The following is a 20,418-nucleotide window of genomic DNA, read 5'->3' on the forward strand; positions in this document are numbered from 1 at the left end:
TTGAAATGTCAGTTAGTGTTGATGTTTTAATATAAATATTAGACATGAGGTTTTTAGAATATTTTGCACTATGCTGTTATCGGAAATAATTTATTATGACAGCATTATTTCAGCAGAACCTGAACTGTTTATATTGGCTCCTCATTGAATCTCATGTTGTGCTACAGTGATCCCTCAAGTATCGCGAGGGTTACGTTCCAAGACCCCTCGCGATACTTGATTTTTCGCAATATAGTGGTGCGGAAGTAAAAACACCATCTGCGCATGAGCGCCCTTTTTTCCATGGCCGCACATGCGCAGATGGTGTTTTTACTTCCGCACCTGAGAAGACCCAGGGAAGGTTCCTTCCGCCGCCCAGCAGCTGATCTGCTTGGCAGCGCCGCAGCAGCGAGGAGCCGAAGATCCGGGTTTCCCCGCCGCCCATGCAAAGGGGAAACCCCGATCTTCGGCTTCTCGCTGCTGCCGCGCCTGCCGCTTGTCCGCCCGCCGCTTGTCCGCCGCTTTTCCGCCCGCCTCTTTTCCGCCCGCCTGCCCACCGCTTGTCCGCCCACCGCTTGTCCGCCGCTTGCCTGCCCGCCGCTTGCCCGCCGCTTGCCTGACCGCCGCTTGTCCGCCCGCCGCTTGTCCGCCGCCTCGCTTGTCCTCCCCGCCACTTGTCCACCGCCTGCCTGCCTGCAGCAGCAGCGAGCAGACGAAGATCGGGGTTTCCCTGCCGCCCACACAAAGGGGAAACCCTGGCTCCTCGCTGATGCGCCCGCCCGCTCGCCGCCCGCCAGCAAGAGGGGGAGAGATAGAGAAAGAGAGAGAAGGAAAGAAAGAGATGAGAGAGGGAGGAAGAGAGTGTGAGAGAGGAAGAAGCAAGATAGAGAAAGAGAGAGAGAAAGAAAGATGAGAAAGGAAGGAAGAGAGTGACGTCATCGGGTGGAAAAATCGCGATATAGCGTTTCGCAAAGAACGAGATCGCGAAAATCGAGGGATCACTGTATTGTGTTACATTCTCGCTTCTCCATCTCAATATAGTCAAGCCATCTGAGTCTGTTTAAATAGCCAGCAGATCACATCTTTGAAGGATGCTGTCTGTTTAACTTTTTTTCTTTTTATTCTTATTCTTGAGACAACTTTTCCTGATGTGATGAAAAAGACACATTCCTACTGCTGAAGGGGTTTAGGTTGAGTCAAATTAGTTTACTGGGAGTTCAACAGCTTGAATTAGGGGTGTGCATATTTTGAAAATGATCTAGAAGACATGTTTCTGAAGTCATAGGTGCACTATACTTTTTATAGCAAGCCCTTTTTTCTCCACCTCCTACACGATCTAGGAAATGATCTGCTTTTAAAAAATTAACTCCTTAATATATTTGCATCTTTAATGTAGCTCTTTGAAACTGCTTTGAATTTTTTAGATTGCACAAAATCCTGAAATAAATGTCAGGTGGTTTAATAGTTGCAGTGATGTATCCACTCTTGTGCTTTCAAGTTTCAGATTACTGTTTCTAAGTCATGTTAAATATATTCATAATCACAGCCAAAATGTTGAAAACTCATATTCCAGTTAGGAAAAATGTCTATAGCCTAAAATTATAAATGTGGTCTTGTTAACATTTTGAAAAGCCTGGAAGCAGAATTTTCATTTGACTTCATTTCACATTTATCTTTTTATGGCATCCTTTATTAATAATACTCTTTCTTAACATGAAAAAATGCCAAACATTTATATATTTCTTAGATATAATTTATATAGATAATAGAATTGATATAAGAATGGATTAAAGTTGTATATCTTAAAATAGAAAGACACACAGTGAACTCTTTAATAGCTCATCAAGTAATATAAACAAAAATTAATCATGATGATAGTGTCTTACCATCATTCCACATCAAGAGAAATCTGACTTAGTAATTGCTTAGTCAGTTTAATTACAGAGGAATAGACGTTATAATTAGTAATTTGAAAATCGTGAGATTCAGTATGGATATTATTTGCCACTTGTTCCCAGGGTTCTCTGCCTGTTCTTTTCTTGCAAAGTTCAGCACAGACAGAAGTTGTTTTAAAAGCTAGAGCTGTGCAGAAACTTGGGAGAAGATGCTTCAGAGCTTGCAAAAATGCAACTGTGACACATTTTTGTATCTCTTAAAACATCTTCTCTACTGTGAATTACAGTGATACCTCATCTTACAAACTTAATTGGTTCCGGGACGAGGTTTGTAAGGTAAAAAGTTTGTAAGACGAAACAATGTTTCCCATAGGAATCAATGAAAAAGCTATTAATGCATGCAAGCCCAAAACTCACCCCTCTTGCCAGCTGAAGTGCCCGTTTTTGCGCTGCTGGTTTCCCCTGAGGCTCCCCTCCATGGGAAACCCCACCTCTGGACTTCCATGTTTTTGTGATGCTGCAGGGGAATCCCAGCAGTGCAAAAACGGGTGCTTCGCTGGCAACGGAAGTCCGAAGGTGGGGTTTCCAGTGAGGGGAGCCTCAGCAAAATTGCAGCATTACAAAAACACGGAAGTCCTCAAAACCCCACCTCCGGACTTCTGTGTTTTTGTGATGCTGCGATTTTGCTGAGGCTCCCCTCACTGGGAAACCCCACCTCCAGACTTCCGTTGCCAGCGAAGCGCCCATTTTTGCACTGCTGGGATTCCCCTGCAGCATCGCAAAAACACGGAAGTCCGGAGGTGATGTTCCCCATGGAGGGGAGCTTCAGGGGAATCCCAGCAGCGCAAAAACGGGTGCTTCACTAGCAACATAAGTCCGGAGGTGGCAGCTTGGGTTTGTAAGGTGAAAATAGTTTGGAAGAAGAGGCAAAAAATTCTTAAACCCCGGGTTTGTATCTCGAAAAGTTTGTATGAGGAGGGGTTTGTAAGACGAGGTATCAATGTATTTCCAAAGTGCCATACATCCCAATTGATGTCATATAGAGTTTTCTAGAAATGTAGTCCTTTTGGTAGCATATAAAGTAAATAACTTTAAGGACAAATACATTTATGCACCAGGAACTGAAATAGAAACCAAACTTTTTAATTAGAATGGCATGCAACAACATTTACTAAAGCTAGCGATCTTGCTGTTCTAGGGGCACTACAAAGTGTTTCAGGGTGCACGGATTTTGAAAGAGGACATTTCTAGAACACTTCAAATGACTCTTAGAAATGCCAAACTTGTATCAGAATCACAAGGGATTCTGGGAGGTCAGCAAGGACTATACAGTTAATGTAGTCAAAGGCATCCAAAATAACAGGCTATTTCATTTATGGATTAACGAATTTTGTATTGTAAATCTATGACTTAAGCTTTAGACCAGGGTTTTCAAACTCAAGGCCCTGAGGATGGATCCGGCCTGCGGCATGCTTAGAACCTTGCCTGTAAGCTTCAGGGCGAGACACTCTGCAGCAACACAAGCATTCTTTGCACGTATCTGGCCCAGGGGCCATAGTTTAAGGACCCCTGATTTAGCAAATAATTTTCTGCAGACCATCAAAATTTTCTCATGGACCACCAGCTGGTGATCACTGACCTACTGTAGATTACTTTCCTAGCTATTTTTTTCTAAAAAGAGTACTGTAGTATTGCATTCTGTGTCAGATTGTCTTACTGGGTCTAAAGCAGGGGTGAAATGCTACTGGTTCGGCCCGGTCTGGGCATAACTATAGTGGCGGGTACCGGTGGTTCGGAGAACTTGTACTGGCATCAGTGCATGACCCCACCCACATGCCCAGACATCGCCATTTTTTAAACCCTCTGCGTGTGGACAAAGCCTTCTGCAGATGTACAGAAGGTGAAAAAGCATGCATGACTTCCGAACTGATGGGGAAGGTAAGTAGATTTCAACGCCGGTCTAAACCAACATTTCCAGCCTTGAGGGCCACCAGCAATACCGATGGAAGAAAGCTTAGGATATTTACAAGGGACCAATGCGGTGCAGTGTATAAATGTAATGTTACACTTGACTTCTGTTTATTTTTCCTACATATCCCTGCCCCTGCTACTCTTATTAAAATGTACTTAACACCCTGTGAGTGTGAGCAGCCCAGCACCTGCTAATACTTAACAGACACATTTAGCAGCTGTTCTAAGACAGCTTTGCAATAATCCATAGAGGTTTCTTTAAACATCTGTTAGAAGGGCCCTGCCAGCAGCTGCATTTTGGACAGCAGGAGAAAAAATGTACCACAAATCACTCTCATCTGCTTGCAAAATTGGTGAATGCATGCAGCCTTAAAATAGTCCGCCTTAGATCTGATGAAGAAGGGTATCCTGATGATAACTAAGAGGTAATATATATTTTAGGGGCATCATATGAAGACAACATTTTTGCTCCAGTTTGTGCTTGGGGGGGGAGGGAGCATGACAGATGGGAATTGTTATGTGGAGAGCAGCTGGAAAGACTGAAGCTTCAAGCACTCAAGCTCCAGGTGGGGTGCCACCTCCTCCTCCTTTCCAGAACAGGTCTTGGCCATTCTCTTCCCCTCCACTTATATGATGCCAGTGTTGTGCTTGCTTTCTGCCAGTTTCATCTGCCACAACCATTGCTTCCAGACCCTGTTGGGGCAGGTCGAGGGGCAACTGTGCCTATAACCCTGCAAGAAAATACCATTATAACTAGCTTCCTCTGTCACTAGATGCAGTGCACCCATTAGGCTGCATAGATATGAAATGAAAGAGCAGTTACTTATTTTCACGTCTGCCCTTTTCTTTCCTTGAAAATATATCCGATAAATAAAACACATAACCTACAATAAATACACATACTATTCAAATTAAAAGCTTAATCATATATTAAATGCTACCAAGATAATCCAAAATTCTCATCTTTTGATACTACACTTCTGACTAGTAATGACAACACAATTTTTTTAAAAAAACACATTTAATAAAAAGCGAACAAGAAAAGTGCATCATTTGAACACTAAACCAATTAACTTATTACCTGTGAACATAGTATGAATACTACAGCATAATCACTCTGAAGATACACCACAGATCTACAAGGACATGCTCCAGGTCCTTTCCCCTAAATATCGGCATTTTATGGGCCTTTTCTGTTACAGTCTCTCCTCTATGGGGAGGACCTCCTCCTGGAGGACTTACAGGCCACCAATCCTTTTAAATTTCAGGAGAGCACTTAAAACGATAATCTTTTCTAGGCTTTGGAATGGGACAGAGTTCTGACTTTACAAACTTTATGGACTTCAACTCAGACTTTAACTCATTCTGCCTGGAGAATTCTGGGAATTGAAGTCCAGTCATCTTAAAGTTGGCAACTGGGATAGGATAGGGTTAAGAGTAGGAGAGAATGTTCCTTGTCTCAGGGAGGTATGGCTGTCTTGCCACACTTTTGGTTTTGCTATGTGTGTGTTTGTCTTTTAGTTCCAACTCCCTGCTTAGACAGGAAACCTTATACCACCTCAGACAAATGGTTATCCAATACCTTCTTAAAAACCTCCAGTGTTGGAGCATTCACAACTTCTGGAGGCAAGCTTTTCCACTGATTAATTGTTCTAACTATTATGAAATTACTCCTTAGTTCTAAGTTGCTTCTCTCCTTGTTTAGTTTCCACCCATTGCTTCTTGTTCCACCTTCAGGTGCTTTGGAGAATAGGTTGACTCCCTCTTCTTTGTGGCAGCCCCTGAGATATTGGAACACTGCTATCATGCCTCCCCTAGTCCTTCTTTTCATTAAACTAGACATACCCAATTCCTGCAAGCGTTTTTCATATGTTTTAGACTTCAGTCCCCTAATTATCTTTCTTGCTCTTCTCTGCACTCTTTCTAGAGTCTCAACATCTTGTTTATATGATGGTGACCAAAACTGAATGCAGTATTCAAAATGTGGCCTTACCAAGACATTATAAAGTTGCATTAACAGTTCTCGTGATCTTGATTCTGTCCCTCTGTTAATGCAGCCTAGAACTGTGTTGTTTTTTTGGCAGCTACTGCACACTGTTGGCTCATATTTAAACGTCCATTAGGACTCCCAAGTTCTCCGTACTGAGAGAGCGGGTCCAGCAGTCACGTGGGTTGCTCACTGTCCAATCCGTGGAGGACCGAGCCTAGTCTTTAAAAAGCCTGCTGGATCCGCCCCTTCCTCAGAATTCGCTTGGTCCTGCGATCCAGCAGGACTTGTGGTGGCTCGTTCCTCTCTGAAAACACCTTCCCTTCATCTTCTTTCTATTCAGATAAGTAAAATTTGCTATTGTATTTTACTTAAAGCTTGCGTCGGCTTGGCGCCGAGGGAGAAGCCGCAGTGCGGCTATAGCTGTTTTTTCAAAAAACCCTGCTCGTGCTGCTGCCGGATTGTATTTTCTTGCAAATCTAATCGGCCAGGAGGTTTACCGGCAAGTTAAGGATTGTTAAAAAAGGGCTTTTTTCCTCCTGTGGTGTGGGACTATTAGCAAGCTTCCCTTGATTGTCCCCCGGACTTTAGCCTTCCCTCCGTTTACAAAAGCGTCAGAGCGGTTTATTTTGGTGCGAAGGCCCTCAGTGCCCAGTAATTCCGGCACTTGCAGATCGCCCATGCGTGTCCCGCCTGGTGCCATTAAGTCCGCCGCTTGGCCCTGGAGTAAGCTGTGAGATCCTCAGGCCTTTTCTCCCTGGCTAGGCCTCCAGTGTGCCTTGGTTTACTTTGATTAAGGTTAGAGAGGCCTGCCCTTCTGCACTCCCTGGCACGAATTCTGGTATTCTTGACTGTGAGTTGCAGACGCTCCTGGGCCTAGGAGCAGGGGCCCCCTTCCTCTTGGGAACATTGCCCTAGAAAGCTTCTCCCACCAAATTTTGGCTCAAGTCTTGTCCCTGTAATTTGTTCAGGCCATGATTTCGTTTCCCAAGAGAGGCACTTCTAAAGGTCCCAGAGAGGTTAGGCCTACTGGCGATGAAATTGATACTATCCCACATGCCTCTTCCTCCTCTTCCTCCTCTTCCTCGGGAGCCCCTACAATGGCTAGACCCACCAGGGCTGGGAAGAGAAGGGACCAAGTTCTGCAGACAATACATGAGAAATTGGCTAAATGTTTAAAGGTGCAGGCCCAAGTGCACATTAGCCCTGACCCTCCAGAGGCTTCTAACCTGCCTCCCTCTGGGGTCCCTGTGCTTTCTCTGGATGAGCCAAACCTAAACAGACCCCAACCTAATTTATGGGGCTTAGGTCCAGAGGAGCCAGACATTATGGAAGATCCCTCCAAGCCAGACCCATCCCAGGCCTTCAGGGAATCTTCATCTTTACCTGCTACCATTACTAATCTTTCTCCAGAGCTTCAATCTATGTATTCTGCCTTATCTAAAGCCATTGATGCCAAGCATGTGCCTTCTCACTCTCGTCCCCCTCCACGCGCCCCTAGGCCCGTGAGTTCTTTCTCATCCTACAGAATTCCAGTTAATGAAGACTCGGATCCTTCTCAGGATGAGAACGACGATATGGACATAGAGGATAAGGATGACCCATTCCAGTGCCTGTCAGAAGATGAGAAATCTTAAATCAAGATTCCAACCTCGGCTGCGATTTTTCCATTTCAACTCTTCAAATCACTTCTATTCAAGGCAAGAGTTTCCACAGGCTTAGCCGGGCGAGATAAACAATCTGTTCCTTCCACAGATCCTCCTGAAGAAAATTTACCATACTTCATGGAGGACCAGGAAGACAATGAGGTCATCCCCATGCCCAAATTGTTCAAAGATGCTCTGCTCAAGCAGTGGGACCACCCAGCCTTTGGCTTCAATCCCACAACTAAAGACAAGAAACTATAAAAGCTTTCTCCATCTTATGAAGACCTTCTTGTCTGTCCAAAAGCTGATGACCTGGTAAAGACTCTACACTCTGCGGCTGCTATGCCTGGTGAAGCAGAGGAGGTGATAAAACCAGAAGACAAGCGCTTAGAGCAAATGCTCAAAAGGTGTTTCTTCGCGGATACCTGGGCTATTAAGTGTGCAGCAGCAGCATCTTTCTTTTCTAGAGCTATTCTTTTATGACTATCAACTGGCTGGAATTGAGAGCAGTGTCGTTGGCCCTCAAGCAATTCAAACCACACATCATCAATCAACACGTCCTGATTCTCACGGACAATATAGCTACAAAGAATCATGTTTGCAGACAAGGGGGCACCAGGTCAAAGGCCCTGTTGAGGGAAGCCCTGAAACTAGGTCTCTGGACAAAGAGACATCTACAGTCATTAGGGGGTCCTCAGTGTGCAGGCGGATTGGCTTTCCAGGTTGACTCTGGATCCAGGAGAGTGGGGCCTTCATCCAGCTCTGTTTCAGCAAACCTGCCTCAGATTCAGTCACCCATTGCTAGACCTATTTGCGACCGCGTCCAATGCTCAACTCCCTCAAATCTACTCCAGGTTCCCATCCCCGAGAGCGGAGACAAATGCACTCAGAATTCCTTGGCCTCGAGAGCTGCTTTACGCCTTCTCTCCAATTCCAATTCTCCCAGATGTGATCGACAAAATCATCCTCGAGAAGGCCCAGGTGATTCTGATAGTCCCTCACTGGCCACACCGGCCCTGGTTCATGGACCTACAACGTCTATCCATCCAGGACCCCTGGCAACTCCCCATTTCGGAGGATATGTTGTGGCAGGGGACCTCTCACCATCCAGATCTGGAGTGGTTCCACCTCACCGCCTGGCTATTATCTGGCATGACTTAGATCTGCAAGGCTACGACCCGGACACTATAGAAATAATCCTTAAAGCCAGAAGAGTTTCCACCAACAGGATTTAGGACCATACCTGGTCCATGTTTCACCAATGGTGCTCACAGGAGGATCTATCCCCCCTGTGCATTCCCATTCACAGGATCGTAGCCTTCCTCATAAAGGGGTTCCATCAAGGCCTCTCATCCAGCACCATCCAACGTCATCTGGCTGCTTTATCTTTGGTCCTAGCAGGGTCTTGCAGACAACCACTCTGCTCCTTTCCGGAAATTCAAGAATTTCTAAGAGGTATTTTGAACCTCAGGCCTTCCAAGGTTCACAGATACCCATCCTGGGACTTACCGCGGGTTCTCCATTCCCTCACTCAGGCAACATACGAACCCCTAAGATCAACATCCTTCAGATACCTATCTTACAAGGTAGCATTCCTGGTGGCGATAACATCTGCCTGATGCAACTCAGAATTGGCAGCCCTTTCCATTTGGCAGGATCTATGCCAGTTCCATTCGGACAAAGTAGTCCTGCGCCTGGACCCCACCTTTCTACCCTAGGTCAGTTCCATGTTCCACAGATCCCAGAACATTGTGTTGCCTTCCTTTTGTTCCAACCAGAACCATCATCTTGCGGTCAGATGGCGCATCTTAGATCTCACCAGAGCTCTGAGAATCTATATCCAACAAATGAGATCCATTCGGAGGTCTGAAGCCCTATTTGTGGCCTACCATCCCAGATCTCTGGGATCCAAGGTATCCTAAACCGTAATAAGTCATTGGATTCGAAGGACTATCTCAAAGGCTTATGAGTCAGTTTCCCTCAGCATACCTAGAAGTATCACAACATACTCCACAAGAAGTGCAGCCACATCTGCCGCATGGGCAACTGAAGCTCCATTGGAAGAAGTCTGCAAAGCAGCCACTTGAGCCTCTCCAAATTCTTTCATAAGGCATTACAAAATTGACTCTTGCGCTTAAGTGGATGCTGCCTTCGGCAGAAGAGTCCTCCAATCCGTTATCTCTCACAATACTGAACTAATCCCTCCCTAGGGACTCATTTATTGGGTATGTCCCACGTGACTGCTGGACCCGCTCTCTCAGTACGGAGAATAGGCATTGATTGCTTACCCGGACGCCTCTTCTTGTACGATGATTGGGCAGAGCAGTCACTTCCCTCCCTGTTTTTTTTTCCTTTCTAACCATGATTATTCCTTTAACCTGTCTCTTTTCCTATCATGAGAGTTGAACACTGTTGAGCCACCACACTTGAGCCTAAGTCTACAGATTCATGAATTCTGGGGAAGGGGCAGATCCAGCAGGCTTTTTAAAGACTAGGCTTGGTCCGCAACCCACGTGACTGCTGTACCCGCTCATCGTACGAGAAGAGGTGTTCAGGTAAGCAATCAACGCCTATTCCCTCTCACTACTATTGAGCAAAATACCACATATACTGTACCTGTGCATTTTGTTTTTCTTGCCTAAATGTGAAACCTTAGTTGGGTAGCTATGCAAATGTTTTAAATAAAAATCATATGAAACACACATTTTAATATACGTATTGCTATTTTTATGGAGAGAAGGGGCCACCAAAGCAAAAGTGTCAATAAAAAGTCTTAACCTTTCTCTGATTATCTTCTTACAGCTTTAGCCTATCCCACCTGGGTATGGAGCCATACTTCTCACCCTAAAGCTAGAGGGAGGAGGAGTGCCGGTTTGGACAGGCCCCAGCTTAAGCTGAGATAATGCCAAGTGGTGCAAAATAGTCCATGGGGCAAATGTTTAAGAATGCTGATATTAATGAATAGCAGACCTTTGCTTCTCGGAGCAGAAAAGCAAACTCCAGCATTTGGGAAGGAATCAAGCCAATTTTTCCATTGCCTATTCAATAGAAAATACATAATATAGCCTTAGCTGTCAAGTTGCCCAGAATGCTACTTTTCTTTCTGTATCTAATGCTTTCCTCATTGATATAACAGTATGAAGGGAATCTTTCTCCCTTTTTCAAAGTTTGATTGTGTTTACATGGTGGATGATAAGAGAAACGACAAGTATATAAACTACTCCTTGTTCCATATCTTACATTGGCCATAACATCTCTGTTTCTTCCATTTCACTATCAGATATGGCAGCCCTTTTGGCTAGAATTTAATAAAACTGAGGTCTCTTGAGAGAAAAGAGGAGTTACAAATTTTAGGTTGACAGTCCATCTAGCTGCTTCACGGCCAAGTTGTATCTTTTGCAGTGAAGCTGCTTTAACAATCTAGATTCCAAAGTTGTAAGTAGTAATCTTTTCCAGACATCTTTTTAAAGCCTGAGGCACCTGTTTTTGCCATCACTTCCTACGATTCTTTAAATTATTATTTTGCATTTGATATCTGTCATGAGGGTGAATTGTATTAAACGTCTCTTAATTACACCTTTTCTTTGGTTAGTGAATGACTGCCTTCCTCACTTGTCTGCATACTTAATTCCTCCTGTTAAGACAGTGGCCTGAGGCAGGGCAGGAAAATGTCCTTCTGCTGCCAGCTCTGGGCAGGTCTCCAGCTGTACCATTGATGTAGCCTCTGTGGTTACAACAGCATTTCTTTCTCCATCATCATGGAAGTTGTCTCTGAATTATGTGTGCTTATTTTTCTCATATTTGTCCAAGACTGAATTCTTGTATGGTTTGTGAATATTTTTATATTATTAGCATAATATAATATACATTTAAAATATTAGTAACTAAATGCTAACTTGAGTCTCATAGTCAGTAGACTTGATTAATGACTTATAACAAAATCTATGATTACGGGTGAGGGGGTGTTTTTCTTTTGCATTTATATCCCATATTCTGTCATATTACAATAATGGAACAAGTTGGAATGAGAGAGATTACTAATGCAAAAGTCATTCAATGCATTTTTAATAGCTATTTGAGGATTTCAACTTGGGTCTTCAAAGTCTAGCATTCTTAACTATTGAATGAAACTCCAAATAAGGTGTTAGGAAAGTGATTTAACTTAAAACAAGCCCTATTCAAGGTGAATGTCTGCCATTATTATACATGTTGCTCTTAAGCTGTATTACTTAACTACTATTGTGATTAGGTTTTGTGCATTGTAAATATAATTAGCTAGATATAATGAAGATGTCATTTTGCCTGATCTACATGCTAATATGATCTAGGACAGTGTTTCACAACCTTGGCCATTTTAAGATGGGTGAATTTGAACTCTTAGAATTCTGGGAGTCCACCCATCTTAAAGTGGGAGTCCATCCATCTTAAAATGGCCAATGTTGAGAAACACTGATCTAAGAAATTATGTTCAGACTTGTGTAAACTGTCCTTTAGTCATTTCTGAAAGTGGACAATAAGCACCAGTATTGCTTGCTTATTGATTATTTTTCTGATTATAATCAGAACTATAGAAAAAAACAATTACTGCCAACCTGCCTTCCATTGAGGACTTGTATACTGTATGAGTCAAAAAGAGGGCCATGAGTCAAAAAGAGGGCCATGAAAACAATTACTGACCCCACACATTCTGGACATAAATTGTTTCAACCCCTACCCTCAAAATGATGCTATACATCATTGTACACATTGTGCATTAGACACAAGAACAGTTTTTCCTGAATGCCATCATACTAAACAAATAATTCCCTCAACACTGTCAAACTATTCACTAAGGCTGCATTATTATTATTATTAGTCTTCTCATTGTTCCTATCACCCATCTCCTCCCACTTATGACTGTATGGCTGCAGCTTGTTGCTTGTATCCTTACGATTGATTGTTTCCTGATTGCTTGTATCCTATGACAATCATTGTGTCATACATTCTTGACAAATGTATCTTGTATTTTTATGTGTCACTGAGAGTATATGCACCAATGACAAATTCCTAGTGTGTCCATGTCCAATCACACTTGGCCAATAAAGAATTCTGTTCTATTACATTTAAAAATCACGTTCTTTCATCTGCAGATTATATCGATACTATTTTCCATCATTAATTTTTATCTAGACCCCTGGCAAAATCCAGATGTGTGATCTTGAAGCCCATACATCTCAAATTAACCAAAGGTTGAGAAATAACTGGTCTAGATGAAATTTTCATCCTAATGTGAATGATTTATAAGCAAATATACATACAGATACAGGGTATATAATTAATTGTACAAATTGTATGATTTATGATAGCGCACAGTTGGAGAATGGAATTATAAAATGATACTCCATCAATGAAAATTCAGTCTATATAGTGAACCATGTACACAGGGAAGAAGATTCTGCTAGCCTTGTAAGATCAGAAACCATGAAAAGTTGGGCCTATTTAAGTATTTGGATGGGAGGAAATGCCAGGACTGTGGATTAGCATTGAAACTACCACACTGAGAAAATGAGTAGACTAAATTACACTGACATTTCTGAACTATCATCATTCAATGCCTGATGCAACATCGATACTTTTCAGAAATATCAGACTACAACTCTAAGAACTCTTGGAGAGTACAGGAGTTACATTGCAGCATATTTAAGGTTGGATGTCCAAGTTCTCCAATTGCTTATGTGTACTACTGTATTTGGGGGAAGTGGATAAGATCCATGACATGAGCCTTAACAAGAATTCTATCAATCCATTCTGTTAACCCTCCCATGTGTTTTGAGCAGCAGGTTAATGTGAAAAAGTTTTAAGTCAGCAAATGTTTTAATAATATTTTATTTAAACTGTTTAATTTTCAAATTGGTGTAACTCTTCTAAATACTAATCTTTTTCTTCTAGAGATCCACGGCCAACAAACCAACGCTTCAATGAGCATGTCAACAATGATGTAAACCTACGGATTCAAAACCTAACCATTTTGGTCAGGAACATCAAAACCTATTATCAGGTATATCTCTATATAGATATACAGTGATCCCCCGGGTATTGCGATCCCGATCATTGCGAAACGGCTATATGGCGATTTTGCAACCCGGAAGTAAAAACACCATCTGCGCATGTGCGCCCTTTTTTTCTATGGGCACGCATGCGTAGATGGCGCCTGGCAGATCAGCTGCTGGGCGGCTTCCCTAGGTCTTCCCCCTCTTGCTGGCGGGAGGGCGAGCAGCGGGCATCAGCGAGGAGTTTCCCCACCGCCCACGCAAACTCCTCGCTGCCGCTCGCCCGCCCTTCGCCCGCCCACGCCGTTCGCTCGCGCCGCTTCCCAGCTGAGTCCTGAAGCGAATTGGCTTCAGGACTCAGCTGGGAAGCGGCGAGAATGAACGGCGTGGGCGAACGGCTTGTCCGCCACCTGCCTGCCCGCGCGCCCGCCCGCGCGCCCTTCGCCCGCCCACGCCGTTCATTCTCGCCGCTTTCCAGCTGAGTCCTGAAGCGAATTGGCTTCAGGACTCAGCTGGGAAGCGGCGCGAGCGAGCGGCGTGGGCAGGCGAAGGGCAGGCGAGCGGCAGCGAGGAGTTTGCGTGGGCGGTGGGGAAACCCCAGCGCCGCTTCCCAGCTGAGTCCCCTTCCCAGGAACCCCAATCTTCGGCTCCTCGCTAGCGCTGCGGAAGTAAAAACACCATCTGCGCATGCGCAGATGGTGTTTTTACTTCCGCAGCGCTACTTTGCGAAAAACCGATCATTGCGGGGGTTCCTGGAACGGAACCCTCACAATGACCGGGGGATCACTGTAGATATGGTTGTTTTCTGTCGAAATCACCCTGGTATTCCCAAATATGAGAGGAAGCAACTTTCCTTTCCTTTTGTCTCTTGGCCCTATGCAGAGTTCATTCCAAGGCAGATAATTTTTTATTTATAGTTGACAAACTATAATTTGCATGGTTACATATTTTTGCTGATAAGTGAAAAGGAAGGGAGCCTAGTATAGATCTATGTCGAACTTGTTATGCTCTCATCAGCTAGACATACACTTATTACATGATTACATGGAAAGTACATATCCGTAACAGATTAAAATGTGAATTTAAATTTTCCTGCATGTTTTTAAATTGTATAATATGTGTAGCTCAACTGGTACAAACTTTTATAGTATGAGTAATGTCAGTCTTTTTTAATAAAAGTCATGTGAAGTTATATAAAATTGATAACTATTAATATTTTTTACATGAAAAACCCTAAGGTCAGGACAAAAATAGAATGTACATAACTAAATTCTTCTGTATGGAGGTGGCATTGGCAGTGTAAAGTTAAATAAAGTATCATAATGACATGTTATTATTAGCAAGAGCAAATCACTGGTCCTTATCTAACATTTACTATTCACCTGGATGAGCACATCTAGAACTTGAACATTACTTTATGGTTGAACAATCTGAACTTCATACCACTCAAATTATCCAGCAGTGTATATTTAGTTTCAGATTGATCAGATGATTAATTGCTATAACACAGTCTACCATTATTTCATCAGCATTAACACTCAGACTTAAATTGGTAGGGGAATCCTGATTTCTGTATGATCTGATATATAATCCAGTAAACTATAATCAGCTAATTTGTAATGTTTATTTTGTTTCCATTTATAAAACATATCCCTATATAAAGTCTTGATAAGTATCTTTGTTATCAGAATGATCAGAATATGAGTACTAAAGGGAAATATGATTTTAACTTTCAAGAATATTATCTCTATTCAAAATTATATCCTTTAAAAAGACTTCCTGTAATCTTGTCAGCCCTTGCAGATAAATCAGACAGGAAACATGACTAGATGAGTTAATTCTACTGTATTATAAAGCTACATTAACAGTATATTGCAAGACTGAAGCCACATTGTTCTCTTTTAATTGCTCGGTCCATTGGAGCAGGTCTAAATTTCTTTCTATGACCATTAAGCCAATGGAGACTTTTCCCTCTCTCACTTAATTGTTTCCCAGGAAGCATCTCTTCCCTTCATCCCTTACAGTCATCCACACATTCTAGTACAACTTTCCTGTACATTGATAGAGATGGATGATGACCCTAAAGCTGTCGTTGTATATAAGAGAAGATTAGAAACAAAATTTGAAGCATAATGTGATCAAATCCAGTTGATTTTATTTTTCTGTTTTTAATTTAAGCTGAATTAATAACAAAATAAAAATGGTTTCTACTATCCAAAAACATTCCACATTATTTTATTCTACTTTACTAGTAATTAATATGCACATGCTTACTTTTATATCTGACAGACATTCTCTAATTTTGGATTCTAAGTGAGGTCTGACTTGTGTTTGGATGGGAAACTGTAACATAGGAGTAGAAGTTGAAAAAATTCCCCCCAAAAGCAATAACAAGCTATTCTCCATTGCATCTGGAAGGAGAGTCCAACATGGGGTATTACTCCAATCCTATTGGTAGAGACTGAGTTAGAAATTTACATATTAATTGAGCACCGCCCCCTCTGCTCTCCCCATGAGCCAGTTTTAAAAACTCAGTCACTGAGTAGAGACATACTGAGTTGTGGCTTAAGATTTTAATAATATAAAATAAATTGTGAATGAGTTGTTTTCTGCTTTACCGTTTTAATCCCTTTGCTTTGTTTTTCAGGCGTGAAGACACAAGAGGATTCAGACGGTCTGGGGTCTCTGCCCTCAGCGAGCACCACCCCCAACGAACCTCCTCAGGGGTATTGCATTCCCCCAGAGGGAACACCCCGTAGAGGAGCGTCCAGCCTGGGGGTCCCTGGTCTCCGAGGCCATACCGAGGCTGTCAGCCGAAGGTGGGGGGGTCCGCCCCCCCCTGGGAGGCTTGAAGCCGGCTCGTAAATCGGCAGCTTAGAGAGACGGAGCCGAGCGCCTCACAACTGATGAGGAATAGCGCGGCGAGCTGCTAGAGGGACAGCCGCAGCCGCCGAAACCGCTGATGCCAGCGGGACCAAAACAGCGGTCACTAAGGGCACGGAACCAGTCCCCCGGGCAGTCAGACCCAGACTGGGAGGCCTCAAGGTCGGGGAGCCCCAGGCAACAGCCCACGGAGCCGCGGAGGCTGGGCGCCGCCATGTTTGGGGCTGATTAAGGCGGCAAGCGTCTTTTGGGTGCGAAATTGGCTGGCGGCAGGCCAATTAGGCGCGAACGGGCTGGGACGCCCTAGTGCGCAAGCGCAAATCCCGGGCAACCCAGGGCGCCATTTTTTCTCTGTATTGTGCTGACAAGGTGGGCCTGATAAACTACCGGAGGTCAGAAGGCAAGAAAGCGTGAATTACATTGCCTGGCAGTCGTGAGTACTATGGAGGAGACTCAAGGAAAAGATGCCCCGAGTTCTCCTGCCCTTTCTAAGGAGAAAGTTAAGGGGAAGCCTAAGGAAAAGGCAAAATCCCACTCATCTGCCTCCTCTTCCTCCATCAAAGAGGCTGAGAAGTGCATTAAAGCGCTGGAGAAAAAGCTTGAGGCAGCATTGCATGCATCCCCAGCGGGGCTCCCTCTGGGCCAGAGACATTCTTCAGACCCCTTATCATCAACTACCTTCGGGCCTACAGGGGTGACAACAGCAGGAGATTGGTCTCCAGACCGGCAAGTCCTGCCCCTGCCTCAGAGCATGCCTTCCCCCAGCACATCATGGGCTAGACCAGGTTCAGCGGGCCCTACTGGAGGGAGCTACCAGAGGCCAGCAGCCACTTTCACCCCTACTGCAGTGGGCTTGCGATCCCAGCCTGGGGCGTGGCAAAATTTGCCTCCAGATCTGCAGGACCTCATCCTGAATGCATACTCACAGAATGTGGCACCGGGGGCTCAACAGTACGGGAGACCCCCCCAGCAAACGATGGGTTCTTGGTCGGCACCGCCCCCTTCGGGTTTGGGATCCTTGTTAGAAGAACAGGATCAGTTTGAGGACAGTGATCCGGAATTTGGCCTTTCAGAGGATGAAAATGCACTGGAGCAGCCACCCTCGGTTGGCCTGTTTAAACCGGCGTTGTTCAGAACCTTACTATCTAAGGCCAAGCAGGTAATGAACCTTCCGGGCGCTGCCAAAGCAGCAGAGGCCGCTGAGTCGGAACAAACCTCAGCCTCGCTACTGGACGAACCCCAACCCGAGTCCGACCATTTTCCTGCTTCAGGCATATTCGTAAAGGGCATAAAGAGGCCGTGGCAGCAACCAGCGGCGGCACAGGGCCCTTCCAACATCGAGAGAAAATTTTACACCTTCAACGAGGAGGTGGAAAAGCTGCTTGAATTCCCACCAATCGACCAGCCGGTCGTGACGCTGGTCTCCAGCGCCTTGGTTCCCTCGGAGACCGGGGAAAGCCTCAGACCGGAGGAGAGAAAAGCGGAAACGTTGCTGCGCAAGGCGCACCTGATGTCCGGCTGGGGATTCAGGGCAGCAGCAGCCGCGTTGTTTATCAATCGAGCGTCACTAATGTGGATCAAAGAGATGCAATCTCGACTGGGGCCCGAAGACGGGCATCTCCGCCAGGACTTAAGTAAATTATTGGCGGCGACCAAGTTTTCGGCGGACGCCACCCTTCACGCAGCCAAATTTTCCACGAGGAGCATGGCAACCACGTTGTCATCACGCCGCCTTTTGTGGCTGAGAAACTGGCAGGCCAATCTTAAGTCTAAATGGCGCCTGGCCTCCGGCCCCTTCCAGGGTTCCACCCTCTTTGGAGATCTGTTAGAGAAGGTCCTAGTGGAGGACAAGGATAAGAGGAAGGTCCTCCCTAGAGCCAACAGACGGCCGGACAGAAGGTTCACTCCGTATTCACGGCGTCAGTCCTTTCGATGGGACCCTAACACGGCTTCTAACCAGGGCCAACGCTCCTTTTCCCAAGGCCAATACAATCAGCAGACCTATAGGAGCGACCGCGGCGCCTTTCAGGACAGACAGAGAGGCTATCATCAGTCCAGAAGACCCTTTCGCGGAAATACCCCAAGAGGGTTCAAACGCACGAAGTGACTCGGCCGCACTTCAACCCCTAGGAGGAAAACTGCAGGACTTTGGCAGGGCCTGGCAATCAACTTCCTCCGACCAATGGGCTCTGGCTACAGTCACACAAGGGCTCAGGCTGGAATTCGTACAGCCACCGCCAAGCCGCTTTTTACACTGCCCACTCATAAAGGACATTCAAAAGAAACTACAACTGCGCAGGGAAATTTCACACCTGCTAGACATCCGAGCAATAGAAGCGGTTCCGCAGCAGGAGGAGGGCAAGGGGTTCTACTCCATAATTTTTATCGTTCCCAAATCCTCAGGAGGCTGCAGGTTGATTCTTAACCTGAAGTAACTGAACCTCTTTATAAAATACCGGAGGTTCAGGATGCACTCGCTGTAGACCATTCTAGCATCCATCCGAAAACAGGACACGTTAACATCCATAAACCTCAAGGAGGCCTACTTGCATGTCCCGATCCATCCGGACCACCGCAGATTCCTTCGATTTTGCACCGAGGGACGACACTACCAATACAGAGCCATGCCGTTCGGCCTGTCATCGGCCCCATGAACGTTTACGAAGCTCTTAGAGCTCGATCCATCAGGCTCATGGCCTACCTGGACGATATACTCATTTTGTCCAGGTCCAGACTAGCAGCAGAGAGAGATCTCATCGAGACACTGCATACGCTGGAACTCCACGGGTTCACAGTCAATGTGGAAAAAAGCCAGTTGACACCTACCACCAGGCTCCTACACTTGGGAGTGATTATAGACACTCAGGAGGGCACTGTGTCACTCTCACAAGAGAGGCAAAACAACATCAGACATTTGATAGCCAGTATCCAGCGGGGACCAGTCCCGTTTTCGTTGCTGTCAAAGGTACTGGGAACCCTAGTATCCGCCATTGGCATCGTTCCATGGGCCAGGTTCCATATCAGGACATTGCAATGGTTCCTCCTTCCTGTTCAAAGGACCAAGGTGAGTCATTCCCACAGACGGGTCCATTTACCCCTGAGGGTCAGGGACTCCCTAAAATGGTGGACATCGGCAGCAATCAGCAGAGGATCTCCCTTCCAGACAAGGGACCAGATCATCCTAACCACCGATGCCAGTCTTACCGGATGGGGTGCCCATGTTGGAGCTCACATGGCTCAGGGACTGTGGACGACGGAAGACCTTACCTCGGGCAACATAAACTTCCTGGAATTAAGAGCGGTATTCTTGGCTCTACAGACATTTGCACCTCTGGTTCAACATCAGCACGTGTTGGTGCTTACGGACAACGTGGCGACCAGGGCCCACCTGAATCATCAAGGGGGCACAAGGTCGCAGCGTCTCATGGAGGAGACGGAGGCTCTCTTTCTTTGGGCCGAACAACATCTATGGTCCCTAACAGCAGAACACATCGCGGGAATCAGCAATACACAAGCAGACTGGCTGAGTCGGTCCACCTTGGACCAGTCAGAGTGGAAGTTGGACCCGGGCCTTTTTCAACAGGCAGTGAAGCGGTTTGGCCTTCCGCTGGTGGATCTTTTCGCCAGCTCCCAGAACGCCCAGCTTCCAAGGTTCTACTCTCGATTCCCACAGCCAGGAGCAGAGGAGGTCAACACTCTCCGGACATCCTGGCCGCCAGGACTGCTGTACGCGTTCCCACCAACGAATCTGATACCACGAGTGGTGGAAAAACTCCTGCGAGAGAGGGCGGAGGTGTCGTTAGTAGCCCCTCACTGGCCTCGACAGCCGTGGTTCTCTGACCTGGTGGCACTATCGGTGTCACCGCCCTGGAGGATCCCGGACTACCTGATATTGCTCAGCCAAGGGGAACTTCAACATCCCGATCCCCAGTGGCTTCAACTGACCGTTTGGCATTTGAACGGGTCAGGTTATGAGGATTGAAGCTACCAGAGAAGGTCATCGACACAATGCAGGCTGCAAGACATCC

General features: G+C 45.4%; 1 protein-coding gene across 1 annotated transcript in view; it reads left to right on the top strand.

Annotated features, from left to right (window-relative positions):
• The window catches only part of LOC139161149 (protein Daple-like), a 34,865-nt gene extending 18,705 nt beyond the window's left edge, over window positions 1-16,160 (top strand). Inside the window, exons 3-4 of the mRNA XM_070739939.1 lie at window positions 13,407-13,515; window positions 16,155-16,160. Of these exons, the coding sequence (XP_070596040.1) occupies window positions 13,407-13,515; window positions 16,155-16,160 (115 nt within the window). The remainder of the gene's footprint in view (window positions 1-13,406; window positions 13,516-16,154) is intronic.
• Window positions 16,161-20,418: the final 4,258 nt, after the last annotated feature.

The sequence above is a fragment of the Erythrolamprus reginae genome, chromosome 1 (genome assembly GCF_031021105.1).
Source record: "Erythrolamprus reginae isolate rEryReg1 chromosome 1, rEryReg1.hap1, whole genome shotgun sequence".
NCBI classification, from domain to species: domain Eukaryota; kingdom Metazoa; phylum Chordata; class Lepidosauria; order Squamata; family Dipsadidae; genus Erythrolamprus; species Erythrolamprus reginae.